Source organism: Micromys minutus, assembly GCF_963924665.1.
Source record: "Micromys minutus genome assembly, chromosome: 15".
Taxonomy (NCBI): Eukaryota; Metazoa; Chordata; class Mammalia; order Rodentia; family Muridae; genus Micromys; species Micromys minutus.
In genome coordinates this window covers 30,225,680-30,241,491 of record NC_137984.1, presented here as the reverse complement: position 1 = coordinate 30,241,491, position 15,812 = coordinate 30,225,680, and the positions used below count along the sequence as shown (strand labels likewise).

At 38.6% G+C, this 15,812-nt stretch overlaps 1 protein-coding gene across 1 annotated transcript in view; it reads left to right on the top strand.

The window, feature by feature from the left end:
• Nucleotides 1-10,321, top strand: part of LOC308430434 (EGF-like and EMI domain-containing protein 1) — a gene marked incomplete at both ends in the record, with an annotated part of 682,839 nt that extends 672,518 nt beyond the window's left edge. Inside the window, 1 exon segment of the mRNA XM_080929594.1 lies at nucleotides 10,147-10,321. Within this exon segment, the coding sequence (XP_080785720.1) occupies nucleotides 10,147-10,321 (175 nt within the window).
• Between the last annotated feature and the right edge of the window lie 5,491 nt (nucleotides 10,322-15,812).

Sequence of the window (15,812 nt, the reverse complement as noted above, 5' to 3'; positions counted from 1 at the left end):
GCTCAGGAAAATCAACAATTAACTTCTGTTAGTTTTACTATGTCCTTGTTTAGTTTTGGTTTCAATGACATGACCATTGGTGAGAGTATGGTTTGATGTTTCTCACTATTATTGTGTAATGTTCATTATGTGTTTTGAGCTTTAGTAAAGTTTTTTTTATGAATGTAAGTGCTTTTGTATTTGTGCCATAGATGTTCAGAATTGAGAGTTCATATTAGTGCATTTATACTTTGACATATATGAGGTGTCCTTCCCCATCTCTTTTGATAACTTTTGGTAAAAGCCTATTTTGGATATTAGAATGGCTACTCCAGTGTGTTTCTTGGGACCATTTGCTTAAAAACCCTTTTTCCAGACTTTTATTCTGAGGTAGTGTCTGTATTTGTTATTGAAGTATGTTTCTTGTATGCTGCAAAATCTTGGGTCTTATTTTTATACCTAGTCTGCTAGCCTATGTCTTTTTATTGGGTAATTGAGCCCCTGATATTGAGAAATCGTAAAGACCAATGATTATTGGATCCTGTTATTTTTGTTTTTGGAAGTGGTATTATGTTCATGTGATTCTCTTATTTTGGTTTTGTTGTGAGAAGATTAATTTCTTATTTTTTCTCAGATGTGGTTACCATCCTTATATTGGAGTTCCCCTTCTAGTATCTTCTGTAGGCCTTGATCTTTGACAAAAAAACAAAAACCATACAGTGAAAAACAGAATCTTCAACAAACGGTGTTGGTCTAACTGGAAGTCTGCATGTAGAAGAGTGAAAATTGGTCTGTATTTATCACTTTGTACAAAGCTCAAGTCCAAGTATATCAAGGACCTCCACAGCAAACCAGATACACTGAATCTAACAGAAAAGATAGAGCAAAATAGACTCAAACGCATTGTCATAGAGGACAATTTCTTGAACAAATTACCAGTAGCTCAGGCTCTAAGATCAACAATTGACAAGTAGGACCCCATAAAACTGAAAAGCTTCTGTACAGCCAAGGTCACTGTCAATAAGATAAAAATGGCAACCTACAGATTAGGAAAATATCTTCTCTAAACTTACAACCAAAAGAGGGTTAATATCTAAAATATACAAAGAACTCAAGAAGCTAGACTCCAGAAAAACCAAAAAAAAAAAAAAATTAAAAACAAAATGGAGTACAGAACTAAACAGAAAATTCTCAACTGAGAAAACCTCAAATATCTGAGAAACACCTAAAGAAATGTTCAAAGTCTCTAATCATCAGTGAAATAAAAAGTCAAAACAACTCTGAGATTCCACCTTACACAAATCACAATGCTAAGATCAAAAACTCACATAACAGTACATGATAACAAGTATTTGGATAAAGAGAATCAATCATCCATGGCTGATAGGAATGTTAATAGATACAACCACTCAGGAAATCAATTTGTAGGTTTCTCAGAAAATTGGAAATAGTTCTACCTGAAGACCCAGCTATATCATTCCTGGGAATATACCCTAAAGGTACTCTACCATATTACAAGGACATGTGTTCTGCTATGTTCATAACAGCCTTATTTGTAATAGTCCAAAGCTGGAAACAATCCAGATGTCACTCAACTGAAGAATGGGAACAGACAACGTGGTTCATTTACACAGTGGAATACTACTCAGCTCTTAAAAACAAGGACTTTATGAATTTTGTAGGCAAATGGATGGAACTAGTAAATAGTATCCTGAGTGAGGTAACTCAGATTCAAAAGGACTTATATAGTATATACTCACTGATAAATAGATATTAGCCAAAAAGTTCAGAATACCCACGGTACAACTCACAGACCATATGTAGCTTATCAATAGGTAGGCCCAAGTGTGGCTACTTCAATCCCACTTAGAAGGATAAACAAAATAATCACAAGAGGCAGAGGGAGGGAGGGACCTTAGTGAGAAAGGGGAGGAGGATTAGGTATGGGGAGACAAGAGAGAAGCCCATAGGGCCAAGAGAACAAATTGTGATATGCAGAAGTGGAGGGGGCAGAAAAAAACTCAAGAAAGTTCCAAACCTCAGAGATGTGAAAGGCTCCCAGGACTCAATGGATTGACCTTAGCTGAAATGCCCAACAGTGGAGAGATGGAACCTAAAGCAATGACCTCCAGTAGATAGATATAGCTCCTATTTGAGGCATGGGGACACCCACCCATATTCAAACTTTTCAGATTTACTCCTGTCTAAAACCCTGACACTATTACTGATGCCATGCTACAATCCACAAACCCAAGGAAACTAAGTAATAAGGAGAGTCTCTGAATAGGAAATAAAGTGGACATTGGAGGTGGGTGGAGGAAGGGAACTCTGTGGGACAGGAGGTAAGGACCAGAGGGATTGTGTTCAAGTCAAGAGAAGGCTAGGAGAATGGAAATCAGTGCCCTGTATCTCTGAGTCCTGGGACAGTGGAGGCTCTCAGGAGTCTATGCAGATGTCCCCTAATTGGGACTACTAGCAGCTGTAGATATGGAGCCTGAAGTGGTGATCTCCTCTAGCCAGGCAGAACTTCCAGTGGAAAGAGGGGTGCATCAACCTACCCTCAAAACCTTTGACCCTGAATTTTTCCTGTCTAGAATATGTGCAGAGCTAATGATGAAGTAAATATTGAGGAAAGAGTCAACTAATGACTGGCCCAGATTGACACACATTCTGTGGGAGAGAACTAACCCTTAACACTGTTGATATACTGCTATGCAGATGGAAGCCTAGCGTAACTGTCTCTTGGGAGACTTCATCCAGCAGCTGATGGGAAGAGATGCAGAGACCCACAATCATACATCAGGCAGATCTAGGGGAGTCTTGTAAAAGAGTTGAAGTTAGAATTGAGGGAGCCAGAAAGGTCAAGGTCACCACAAGAAGACCTTCAGAGGCCACTAACCTAGATCCGTGGGGACTCACAGAGACTTGACCTTCAACCAAAGAGCACACAGCATCTCGATCTAGGCCCCTAAACATTTTTAGTAGATGTGCAGCTTTTGGTCTTCATGTGGGTCCCCTAACAACTGAAGAGGGGCCTGTTTCTTTCTGTTGCTGGCCATTGGAAGCCCTTCCCCTATCTGGACTGCCTTGTAGGGCCTTAGTGAGAGGTGATGTACCTAACCCTGCTGGGACTAGATGTACCTAACCCTGCTGGGACTAGATGCCCCAGGGCTGGGTGGCACCTGACAGGTGGGAATAAGGAGGGAAGGAGTTTGTGAGGAGGGGACTGGGATGCTGCAATTGGAATGTAAAGTGAGTAAATAAATTAATTAAGGAAGATAAACAAGCTACAAAAACAAGGTGAGTGAACCCTGGGAGCAAGCTAGTAAGAAGTATTCTTCCATGGTCTTTGCTTCAGTTTTTCCCTTAGGTTCCAGCCCTGTTTGAGCTCTTGCCATGACTTCCCACAGTGTAGACTGCAACATTCACATGGGTAAGCAAAATATTCCCCATCTTGTTTCTCCCTGAGTTACTTCTGGCCATGGTCGTTAGCATGACAACAGGAAGCAAATTAGGACAGCAGCCTAACATGCAACAGCCCAAACATTGAAAGAACTTGAGCACATGTCTGCTGGCTAAAACAATTATGACATACATCCATGAATATAAATATAGTCAGAGTTGGAGAGATGGCTTGATGGTTAAGAGCACTTGCTGCTCTTGTAGAGGACCTGGGTTCCATTCCCAACTTAAAACATTTTGCTAATAAACGTCCCCCATGGCAGCATCCTTAATTCTAGTTCCATGGGACCTGACACCCTCTTTTGGTTTCTTAAGGCACCAGCCACACGTGCAGTAACTTTACATACATGTGGGCAAACCACTCATAGACATAAAATAAGTATTTTTAAAGGAACACTTCAATGAGTAAAACAAATTAGTTTCTGATATAACGATCTGGGAAACTTCCAAATTCTTAACTGAAAGGCCGGGGATGATTTAGCTGATAAAGATTCCTGCTGTCCAGCCTGCCCATCTGAATGTAATCCCCAGGGCACACATGGTAGAAGGCAAAACTGACTCTAGAAAATTGTCCTTTGTACTCAAAAGGATTGTTCTGGCATGTATATACATGTATACACATATACACACTCACATAATGAGGAAATGAATGTAATGGATTTTTTAAGTTGCAAAAAAAAAAAAAAAAAAAAAAAAAAAACAGGCACTCACTCATCTATATGCTTTTCTTTCTGTGAAAGTTTATAAAGAACAGATATATGGTTAAGTGAAAAATCAGAGGCATCTAAAACCTGGGAGTAAAGCAGACATGGCAGCCAAGGGCCCCTGAGCCACTTTTACAGAAATGGAAATGTCCAGCATCACAATAAAGGCCATGGTTTTAAAACTGCAATACACTGACCCAAATCATTAAATTAGACGCCGAAACTTAGTATATTTTGTTGCATTTAGATCACATACCTCATGAATATATTTTTTAAAATGAGGATGCAAAGTTTTTAATTTATGCATTCCACAATTTTCTCATCTTTGTTCTACAAAGGCCTCATATAGATGGCTTGTGCAATGTGTAGTGTATGCATACACACAGATATGCATTTACTTACATGTGTACACAGAGCCAAGATTGCAAAGGATGGGTCAGAAGGTAGCTCCATGTTTAGTTTCCTCACAAAGCTCTGAGTCAATCTATTAGGCGTTACTAACTTACACTCCTCGAGTGGCATGCATCCCTTCTGTCCCCAACTCCTCACAGCATTTTTTTAGTGCAATGGCACTCTTGCACCGAGATCTACCAGTTTTACCTTGGATCAAGTCTCCCTGGTAGTCAGACTCATAGCCTTCAGCTCTCAGAACGTAGCATCTCACATTTTCTGGAATGAAGATGTGTTATGGGCCTTACATGAGAGATATCCGTAAGTCTTAAACAATTATGTACGATTCTTGAGGGGGCTTGGATGATAACTGAGTGGGCACGAGTGCTTAGCTGCTCTTGCTTTATGACCCGAGTTCAAATCCTCAGCACCCATAGAAAAATCTCAAGTGTGGCAGTTCAGCACTGTGGAGAGCAGAGAGAGGATCATTGTAAATGGTCAGCTGCCAACTAGTTCCAGGATCAAGAAGAGACCCTGTCATAGGGAATGAGGCAGGACTCTGGTTTTTTTCTGGCCTGTACCAGGGCACTCCTCTGGTTTTTCCCATGTCTGTACAACCATGTGCACATATACCAACCACGCTCATAAACATACATACATAGATATATGCACACACAGATACTTAAGTATCAACACTCTGAAGGATTTGAGCACATACTTCAATATCCTATGTAGTAAGTCAGCCCTTTAAAAGAATTAAATTTCAAAGTTCCATTTGTGTGCCTTTCACTGTAGCAATATTTACTTTTCTTATGTATTTTTAAGCTATCAAACCTTGTGGCCCTGGGATGCTGCTAGGTGCCAGTCCTGTCATTCATAACTTAACAAATGAATCATTAAGTCACACTTCTGCTTGCTGAATGTTCCCCCTTACAAGGTGAAAATCAACTTTCAATTTGCTCTCAACATCTTCTCTGATGAATTACAAATTAATTATTTAGTAAAAATTCTGGTGTCCCAAACAAGGTTTCGAAGACTGGAGACAGATTATTCCCCTGAGAACTGCAGAATCCTGGCTGGGAATCCCACACTCGGAATGTCTGCTTGAGGAAGTTACCAAGTCTCGAACATGCTCTGGGACAAGAAAGACATGTATTATAAGCGAGTGGAAGATAGTCAGAGTAAAGTAATCATTTATCTGACTGTAGCATATCCTGGTTACTTTACATATCACTGTATAGCTACAGGACTAAAGATGATTTTTACTCTCTGAGGATGTAGTTTACTCAGTTCAGAAGCACTTCCTTAGCTTACAGGATACCTATGGATCTCCATTACTCCAAAAACTTGGCACAGTGACACATGGCTACAATTCAAACACTCAGGAAATGAAGGCAAGAGGATCAGAAATTCAAGGTCTTTCTTAGACAAACAGCAAATCCAAGGCCAACCAGGCATACAGGAGATCATGACTCAAATGAAACAAATAGGTTTATCATTATAAATGCCTCTAATACTTAAACATAAGACTTTTGCAGAATGTTATTTCCCAGGCTCAAAACATATTAAGCCAATATCTATATCTCATTTTAAATATGTAACAATGCATATTTACTGTTGAAATATATACATGTACACAGATACACAGGTAACATACATACCCATTTCTGGAAGAGTCAAAGGGTCCATTGAGGTTTAAGAAAACATGCAGGTATAAAAATACAATAAAGCAGTGTTTGCTGCAATTAGAAAAAAAAATAAAAAGGAGAAATTTAAAATGTGAAAAAATGGTCTGGTGATATAGTTCAGCTGGTAAATCTCTTCTTGAAAACCATTAGGACCTCCTGAGTCTGAACCCCAGAACTCAAGTATAAAAAGCCAGATGCAGTAGTGAGTACTTGTAATCCCAGCATGGAAAGGCAGCCACGGCCAAATCATGGGGTACTCCGACCAGTCAGCCCAGTCATCCAAGTCAACCCAGTCAGCCCAGTCCACCTGTGAGATCCTCTCTCCAAAGTAGACGTGAGAGCTTCCATAGAATGGCACTTGAGGTTGTTCTCTGACCTCTGCGAACACACACACACACACACACACACACACACCTGCATACATACAATTATACAAACACAGCATAAAGGCATGCACATGTATACACTAAAACATTAAAATATTAAATGCAAATTCTACTCATTACTGTGACTACTTTGCATATTTAACTCCAGTAACTTCCATCTTTACAAATGTCAAACTATACATGTTTTGCAAAAGCATAGTTTACTAAACCTCTTCAGTTCAGTTGCTCGTGGTTCTGTTGAACTCATCCATTTAACAATGTGCTTCACCACATGTCTCTTACTGAATGTTTTTGTGTCAGCATAACTAAGGCTACAGAGAACCAAAAGGAACATCAATCTCCATGAACAGGTCTAAGTGATTTCTTAAAGTGCGTTCCTACAGTTGAAGTTGCTCTCTAAGATCTGTGGCTATTTTAATGCTTTTTCCCATCTTCTCAGTGTTACCTTTTAGGAAATCTCTTCGTGCATCGTCGTAACCCAGGGAACTTCCCACCTCCCCTCCCAGCGCCCTTGTCAACACTGAATGGTACTGTTTCCATTCATTGCCAACTTTACCTATACCAAACCTTGACTAATCTATCTTAATTGAGTCTGTGTTATATAAACATTCTCTTATAATGTGAACAATTTGTATAAGTTACCCTATATTTTATTTGATAAACATTTCTTAATATCTTTCTTGGTATTTTATTATACTGATTGATGGATGGATGGAATGATGTGTGTGTATGTCTCTCTGTGTGTGTATACATGTGTGTATACCCACACAATCACAAGCATACCTTAACACATGTGTAAGTTCAGAGGACAACTTATATAGGAACTTTTCCTCTCCTTTTGCCCCATAAGTCCCAGGGTTGAAACCTTTGTTCCTAGGTCTACCTAGCAGAAGGTTTCTATGCACTAGTCCATCTTGCTCCCTGTAGATCTTTATTTATAACTCTCAAAAGAGCAGTGTGTTATTTTTCATTATTTTGCTAGCTTATTTTGAATTGTTTTTAATAATTAAGTTATTTGTCATAATAGTTTCAAGACTAGTTTTTGGGTTTTCTTTGTTTGTTTATTTAGTGTTTCTTAAAGTGGTTATTATTATATACTAAAAGGCTGTCGTTGAATCCATAATATTCTGGCCTCAGCACCCAAAGAGCTGATATTTATGTATAAGTTTACCAGGACCAACTACGATTTTCATTTTTGTATATGCAAATTTATCGGTATTTTTACCTCTGAACACTTTTTTCTATTGATCTTCCACCAAGAGGTAATGTATTTTTATCTATAGTTTCTTCAATTTGTTTTTACTTAAACTATTTTTAACGTCATCCATTTGAAATTTTTAGTGGCCAGAGATAAGCTTTCCTTTTCCTGTGAGCCCGGATAGCTCCTTTGTGACTGACTGACTGCTCATTGTGCTTTGCTGACCCACGTTTACACCCAAGACAGTGACATACACTCAGGCAATACATAAATTTCAAGTTTTCTCCATGTAAAAGCTGAGGATTAGAAATTTTGGTTCTAGGAAGGTGATGTATGTGTATTTCACTTTTAATTTTCTTTCATAACTTCATCTTTTTTACGAGCCCTGCATCAGAGTCTTTATTGACATTTTAATACCATGATATATAAATTTAAAAATAATGTTTTTCTTTCAAACAGCATTTTTTACTCTTTTGTTTATACAAATCATAGATCTTTGAAATTTATTTTATTTACTACCATTAATATTATAGTCTATTACTATTATTTAATTAAACTAACTTTTTACTTGACTGTGTATATGGGAGAATGCCATCTTTTCTGTTAGTTAGGAACCTAATGTTTTTCTCTATCACCCCACCTCTTAAACTGTGGCTTTTGATCCCATATGGGGTGAAGTAACTGGACACAGGGGCCACAACAATTGTCAACAGAAAGTATCCTAATTGCATAGTGACTAAAACATAATTTGAAATTAAGTGTTTATTCAGGAGTTTTTTTTTGTTTTGTTTTTGTTTTTTTTTTTTTTTTTAGGGGAGCCTGTCCTTAATGCCTGACATGACATTTCTGCAGCTTGGTTCTGTACACACATGCACTTCGCACTGAGCACATGCTATCACAACAGACCAAACATGTGAGCATTGTCCCAAACCACTGCAGCTCAACAGTAGACTGCTATACATTTGAAATACAGTGTGTATTTTTGTGAGCAATATTCTTAGTGCTCACAATTGGAAGATCCAAATCCAAATGGTGGTCAACTCTAAAATCCCTCTGGAGATGGCCTCTATCATGCAGTAGTGCACAGTTAGCTGAAATTTTAATGTTTTGTAAAAGTAAATAAGTACAATCATCCCGTGGGTGTGCAAATTTTCCTTTCTCTTTAATAACGAGCAAAATGACATGTACACCAAAGAATGGTTTTAAAAAAATTTTATGACTCTTTATCAGTAAATGTTTGGCTTGTATATATAATTTCTATACATACCCAAGAATATGTTAAAAATGGACAAAAGGAGTCACATGTGTTAAAAAGTTAAGAAATCTAAATTTTTGTTCTAGAGTCCTATTTTCCAGACAGTTATTTTTACTACATCATGAGGTATAATCCTATATCATATTTAAATTTTCGTTTTGTTTGCCTAGTTACTCTGGAAAAAATATCTATTACTATAAACAAGGTCATGCACAGCTTTGAAGTATCAAAATGGAGGATTTCTACCAGGCGTCAGCAACCACTGCATGAGAGCAGTTGACAGAATATGGGAGGTGTGCATCGGACTGGAAGGCAACAGAAGAGAGCTCAGGCAAGATGCCCTCCCTGTCTATAGGACACCAGTGTTTGCTCGCTCCAGCTACTCTCATTCAATCTGCCTTTGGGCTTCCAACACTGGAAGAGAAGAAAGAATCTGGTTTTAATTTTTAAATCAACAGTGAGGTTGGAGCTTCTAAGACCAGATACATACTCAGACCAGCACATAAATTCCACTGCACAAAAGGCACATAAGCCCTGGCGAGTGTGGCATGTGAGCACAGCTGGGCACGGGAAGCAGTGACAGTCTGTCACCATCATTTTCATCCATGTGTGCCACATTTCGTGGTGAAGAATCGCTCATGTCACATTTCAGAATGAGTTACCAGAGCATCGCACAGTGCGTGGCTGAGACAAGTATTTGCATTTCTGTGAGTTCCGGGAGCTGGTAGTCAAAATCAACACACAGGAAGACTGTTTCTGGTGAGGGCTCATTTGCTCTGCAGACAGCTGGCTTCTGGTAGCTTCAATGGCTGTGAGAAACCTCCCTGGGTTACTTCTTATAAGGACACTAACACCAGGCATCAAGTCTCCGGCCTTATTACCACCTGTAGGTTCTATTTCCAACACCATCTGACTAGGGACTACAATTTAACTTGTGAACTTGTGAGCACACAAACACTCTGCACACACTATTAAAACATCTTTCTCCTTTAAGGAGCTAGAAACAAAATAGATGAACTCACTGTCCTGAGATCAAGAGAAGAAATAAACCTCAGTCAAAAACGGCTCTGACCTGTGTCTTCAGCTGCCCAGTTGTGATCGCTGGGCTTTTTGGAATGCTGTGGCTGACAGAAGTAACTGTTTATCTTGGAGTTATAGCCAGCAGACAGCCTAATGATGCGGTTCTTGATAATGGTGTTGGAGCTCGCTGTAGCAGCTCTGCCTTTATAGAAGAGCCAATAGTGCAGCGATCAGACTGACCTGGAAAGAGGAGGAAAACCTTCAGAATGCCACTGAACTTCAGCAGAAGTCCTAAACACACAAGCCAGGGTGAACGTCCCTGGTTGCTGATATTCCACACACACTGTCAAACATCAACGCAGAGGCAGAGCTCATAGAAAACGACAGGAAGAGAACAGCAGCTGTGCCTGCTCCCCAGACACACATGGTTCTTCCCTTCTTGACTTGCAACGTGTTTCACATGCAAGAAAACTGCAATGTCATAGCTTTTGTGAAGTTATGGGAGACGTCTCATGAACTGTCAGAGTTGAAAATGACCTCTTGTGGAGACTAGTTCCTTAAAATGTTTGCAGTTGGCTTAACCTCCCATATTAGAGATATATGTGTTCAAAGTTTTAAATCATTTGTCAGTTAAAGGAGAGAAAGAAGCAGATAAAAAGCTTTTCGGTTTCTAGAGATGATGAGATTAAAAACTATCAAAAGAAATTGGACCATTTCTACTCAAAACAATATTATTTGCAAATAACCCAGACAAAAACCATATAAAGGCAGTAAAACATCAAACAAGAATAGAATTTTAAAAAAATAGTAAGATTGAGATTCTAAAAAAAAAAATCTTATAGTCTGAGCATGCTAAATAAGTCATTATGTTTATATTTATATACTTTTTCTTTTTACATGTATAATTGTCAGAACAAAATCATAGGATAAATCCAGAAGATCACCGGATGATAGAAATACCCTCTCCATTAAACCCTTCCTGTTCCAGTATTTCCCCTCTCCTCTGTTATATTACTGTGTTCTATTGTACCTGAAATTTGTCATCCTTGGACCATTCCTAAGTCCTTGACCTCTATGGGTATCCCCAATAAAATATCTCCAACAAGGTAAAGCTAACAGCCACAGGTGAGACAAAACTTGAGCTCTTATTCTTTCTGGGTTTGGGTTACCTCGCTCAGCATGATTGCTTCCAGCTCTATCCATTTTCCCTCATTTTTTTACTTTTCTTAACAGCTGAATAATATTTCATTGTGTAAATGTGCCACAGTTTCATTGGCCACTCATCTAATGTGGCAATCAAGGCCGTTCCCATTTCTGAACCACTGTGAGGAGAACAGAAATAAATGTGGATACACACGTGCCTTTATGCTCAAGACTGGTGCAGTTGGGTCATGTGGCAGATCAATGTTCAGCTTTTTGATGAACCTTTACACTAATTTTCATAGTGGTTGCACTAGTTTGCACTCTCATCAGCATAGAAAGATATGCTTTAAATCACATGTGATTTAAGTCCCTTTAAATCACAGGGAGTAACCCTTGGTTTAATGGCTCCAGGTGCATATGCAGCAGAGGACAGCATTTTCTGGCATCAATGGGAGGAGAAGCCTTGTTTTCTCAGTGTAGGGGAATGCCAAGGTGCTGAGGTGGGAGAGGGTGTTTGGGAGAGGGAGCACCTTCATGGAGTCAATGGGAGGGAGAGAGGTGATGGGATTGGGGTAAGGGGATAACATCTGAAATGTAAAGGCAAAGAATATCCAATAAAATTTTTTTAAAAAGAAAACAAGTGTACACAAGCACACAGTAAGCTGTCTAACCATGAATAAACATACTAAGCAGAAAATACTTACTCATTATGCAAATGGTCACTTAGAACCAACAGAGATGTTAGAGCCATCTCCAGGCAGATTTTGCAAGTCACAAAGCACCACAGTAAACTACATCTGCTTTCCAAATGCTACAGATTATAGACAATTCTACTAAAATATGTTTAATGTAAATTTTTTGGGGGGCAGATCTTTCAGTGAGTAAAATGGGTTCTATACAGGCATGTGAACTCGCTGTCAGATCCTTCACACATGTATATAAGCTGAGCATGCCAACACCGTTTGTCGTGGGGAGGAAGAAAGATTCTAGGCAGCCAGTTTAACTGAATCTGCAAACTCCAGCTTTAGTGAGAGAATGTGTCTCGAAAATAAGAGTAACACAATTAAGGAAGACATCTAATGTTGATTCATGGTCTCTACATTTATTCACAGAAACACAACAGCCAAACTCCTATAAATTGTGTGCTTAATGAAACTAATCTGAATTAAATAGTTGCATTTGTTTAGGGTAGACCATTGTCTAGTAATTTATATTAAACATACATTCTATTCAAAGCCTTTATTATCTTAGCATAATCAGGAAATAAATCACCAAACAGTAGTTAAGGAGCATGAGAAAGCAATGTACTTTTATTGTATCTGATTCCATGATAAAGCAATTTTCTTTGAGACATTTTCAGAAAATATTCTAAGAGTTGTTTTGTCGTCTAACAATTATTCTGAAGTGCTGAAGTGAGTATGTGTACAATTATCCCCTTTCACTGAGGCAGAAGCCAATAGAATATGTAAGACTGTCAGACATATATGTTAATCATTAGAAAAGGCTCAAAAGTGCACATTTTAATGACATGGCTCTTTCATAAGGAGTCCCAGACAGAGGACTTATTTTGTGAAAACCCAAGTATTTGCCACTACAGTAGACTTTATACTGAAGGCAATTTGTCAACGGTGAAATACAAGGTCTACAAGGTGAGTGTTAGGTAGCTTAAGAAGCACTCTGAGAAAGAAACAATGCTGTTGCTGGCTATACTACATTCTCAGAAACTGACTGCTCAGCGCCAACATGGACGGCCCAATCAGCTTCTACCAAACCAGCCAGGCTTCCTGCAAAGACAAAGAATTCTACACAGATGGAGCTCTGCCTGCAGAATCCGATCCACGCAGTTGCATTTTTAGACCTGTCAATGATGGAATTGCATTTGTGTTTTACTAGCAACAGTTTAATATAAAATTAGGCTGACTGTAGTATTTTTGGATTTCACAGAGCTGGGTTATATGCTGTCATAATCAATATTTCTAGAAAGGTGGTAATGAACAGGTGACAAACTTATCCTCACTGGAATCCAAATAGAAAGCTTTACTTTTTTTCATCAATGTGTAGGAACAACTTGAATGTAGAGAAGATGGTGATCTCTTCATGTTTCTTACAGATACAATCTGTCTGTTTTCATGGACATTTCATTATTATGTCATAGATAACTAAGCGTAATGCTACAATATATACATACATCTGTGTGGTTGAGTGGCGGGTGAGTAAAGCTTCAACATGAAGAGGCTGATCTATTTTAAAGTACAGTCTCTCTAAACTTACTATGTGCCATTTATTTGACAGCCATATTGCTGTTTGACACTCAAATGTCAGCAAGGACAATTACGTCATCGCTTGTCAAAGGCACTGAAATATGACTAGGTCTAGTTGTGATCAGATAAGGAGCCTCATACTGTTGTTTCCAATCCACCCCCGGGGACTGCTTTCCAAGCTGGGGGAAGTGGTAAAAATATTATTGATGGTGGTGCCAAAAGCTCACAGTTTTCCCATGCCCATCATGTTGGGCAACAGTCCAACAGTGACACAGTTCAGAGCCGTTTGTTCAAGTGTCTCAGAATAATCAGTAAAAAAAAAAAAAAAAAAAAAAGGTAAGATTGTGTTTTGTAAAGTTTAAATATGAACTAAAACTTTTCTCAGCTCCCTGTCCGTTGTCTGGTTCATTGCACTAACTAAAATAAGTTGGGGTTGGGGTCCAGGGGATCCTGTGTTTGTATGGATTCATCTTATTACATCTCATTACAAGATGCAGACATGAGACTCTTGTCTGGGCCCTGTGCAGTTCTTGCTGCCTGTCTTCCTATCTATGCATGCCCAGATCTATACCACTGTGACAGTGGTGAAACTGAATAAAATCGATTATTCAAAAACCTCTCGGGACCAAGGAGTTGAAGCTCCTCCTTTTGTATAGTCATCTTTTCCTCAACTCCATACACTGTGCTAAATCCACTTTAGAATCTGTATCTTGGTCAGGAAAGAGAGCCACTAACGGGACAGTAGCTTGTGCTCAAGGTTACATGACCAAGTGTGAAGGATAAAAGAACACTGGTCTCTGTTTTAAGATATGGTATTCTTAAAGTGTCTATGAAGGAAAAGAAACCCTGTAAATTAGACTATAATTAGGCACTTCTGTACTTTCAGGCAAAGTGAAATAGTGAATTGGTCCAATTACCTCAATAACTCAAGCCCCCAAAATATCAAAACACTTTCATGTAGTATGTCTGAATATTTCCAGCCAAATATCTGAATAATTACACCAATTATTCATATCATTTTGAATATATGTATAAATCTGGTCTTTTTGTGGGATGGGGATGAGGGCAGACCCTGAATTATGTCTCCAATTTTCCAACATAAATGGAGAGTATCATTTTTCATTTTCCCCTTCTAATTTGTTTCAAAATCCAGTGGCTTTTTTTTATTAAATTGAAGTTTATAGATAAATGGGAAAATATTTACTGAAATATGGGACTTCCCACTGTAATTGTGGTTTGAAATTGGCTGCTCACAAGTCCAACTTCATGTGACAAGACATAGCTTTCTTTGGGGGCAGTGTTGGGATTGAGGAACACCTAAAAACATGTTTTTTTTTCTCAAATCCTTTCAGCTTTTATTCTACTTAGAGAGTTGAATTCTGATCCTGGATTAAATGTTTCACCTCTGCTAAAGGGGGTTATATTCAAACCAACTTAAGACAAGCCACATATCAGGAGAGAGTTAAAATTACAGTAACTCAAAACTAAAAGAAACCCACCCACCCTTTTTTTCTGATCTTTACAAACCATTGACCTGTTCCAAGGAAGAATTAAGTTCTTCTGATTTTATACCCCTTACTATAGGCCAAATTGCACATGATATCAGCATTAAAATAGACATTGGCCACGTTTAGAAAACAACCCACTGAAGTTTTTGAAACTATAGAAATATATATGAATTAAAACAGATTAAGTGTAGTTTAAAACCTAGTGACTATGCTTATATATCTGTCAGCCTGCTGTCATGTGTGCTTTATAATAAATACAGTGCTGGGCAGAAGGTGGGAATAACATTACCTTGGATTGACAAGTCTATTGTGTTTCAAGCAGGTACTACACAGAAAGCAGTAAAGAAAGTGTCTTTGTTCACTGTGGAGTCTGTGTGCACAATGGTCCATGGAGACAAGGAAGGAAACAACACAGACACAATTATGGCCTCTTTGAAAGACTGTGCTCAGTCAAGGCTGCATGTTCCCAACCACCAGTGTACATATCTTCTCTACTGGGTGATAACAAGGTCCTGGTTCCTCTAGTCAGCTTCCTGCCTCTTAATTCTGAAAAGAATCAAAGGTCCTCTCAACCCACACAATAAAGACACACACACACACACACACACACACACACACACACACACACAAAGTGACATTACTTGACCTTGGCTGTTACAAGTTCCATCTTTGAGATTCTCAGTATGTGTTCTGTAGCGTTTCTATACTCTCCTACTCCATGGATCTCTTCAGTGTGTACTGAAGGGCAGCATTTCTACATCAGAGACTTACAGGAAAAGTAGTCCATAAATAAGTTGAAAACAGTTTTGTTGACTAGT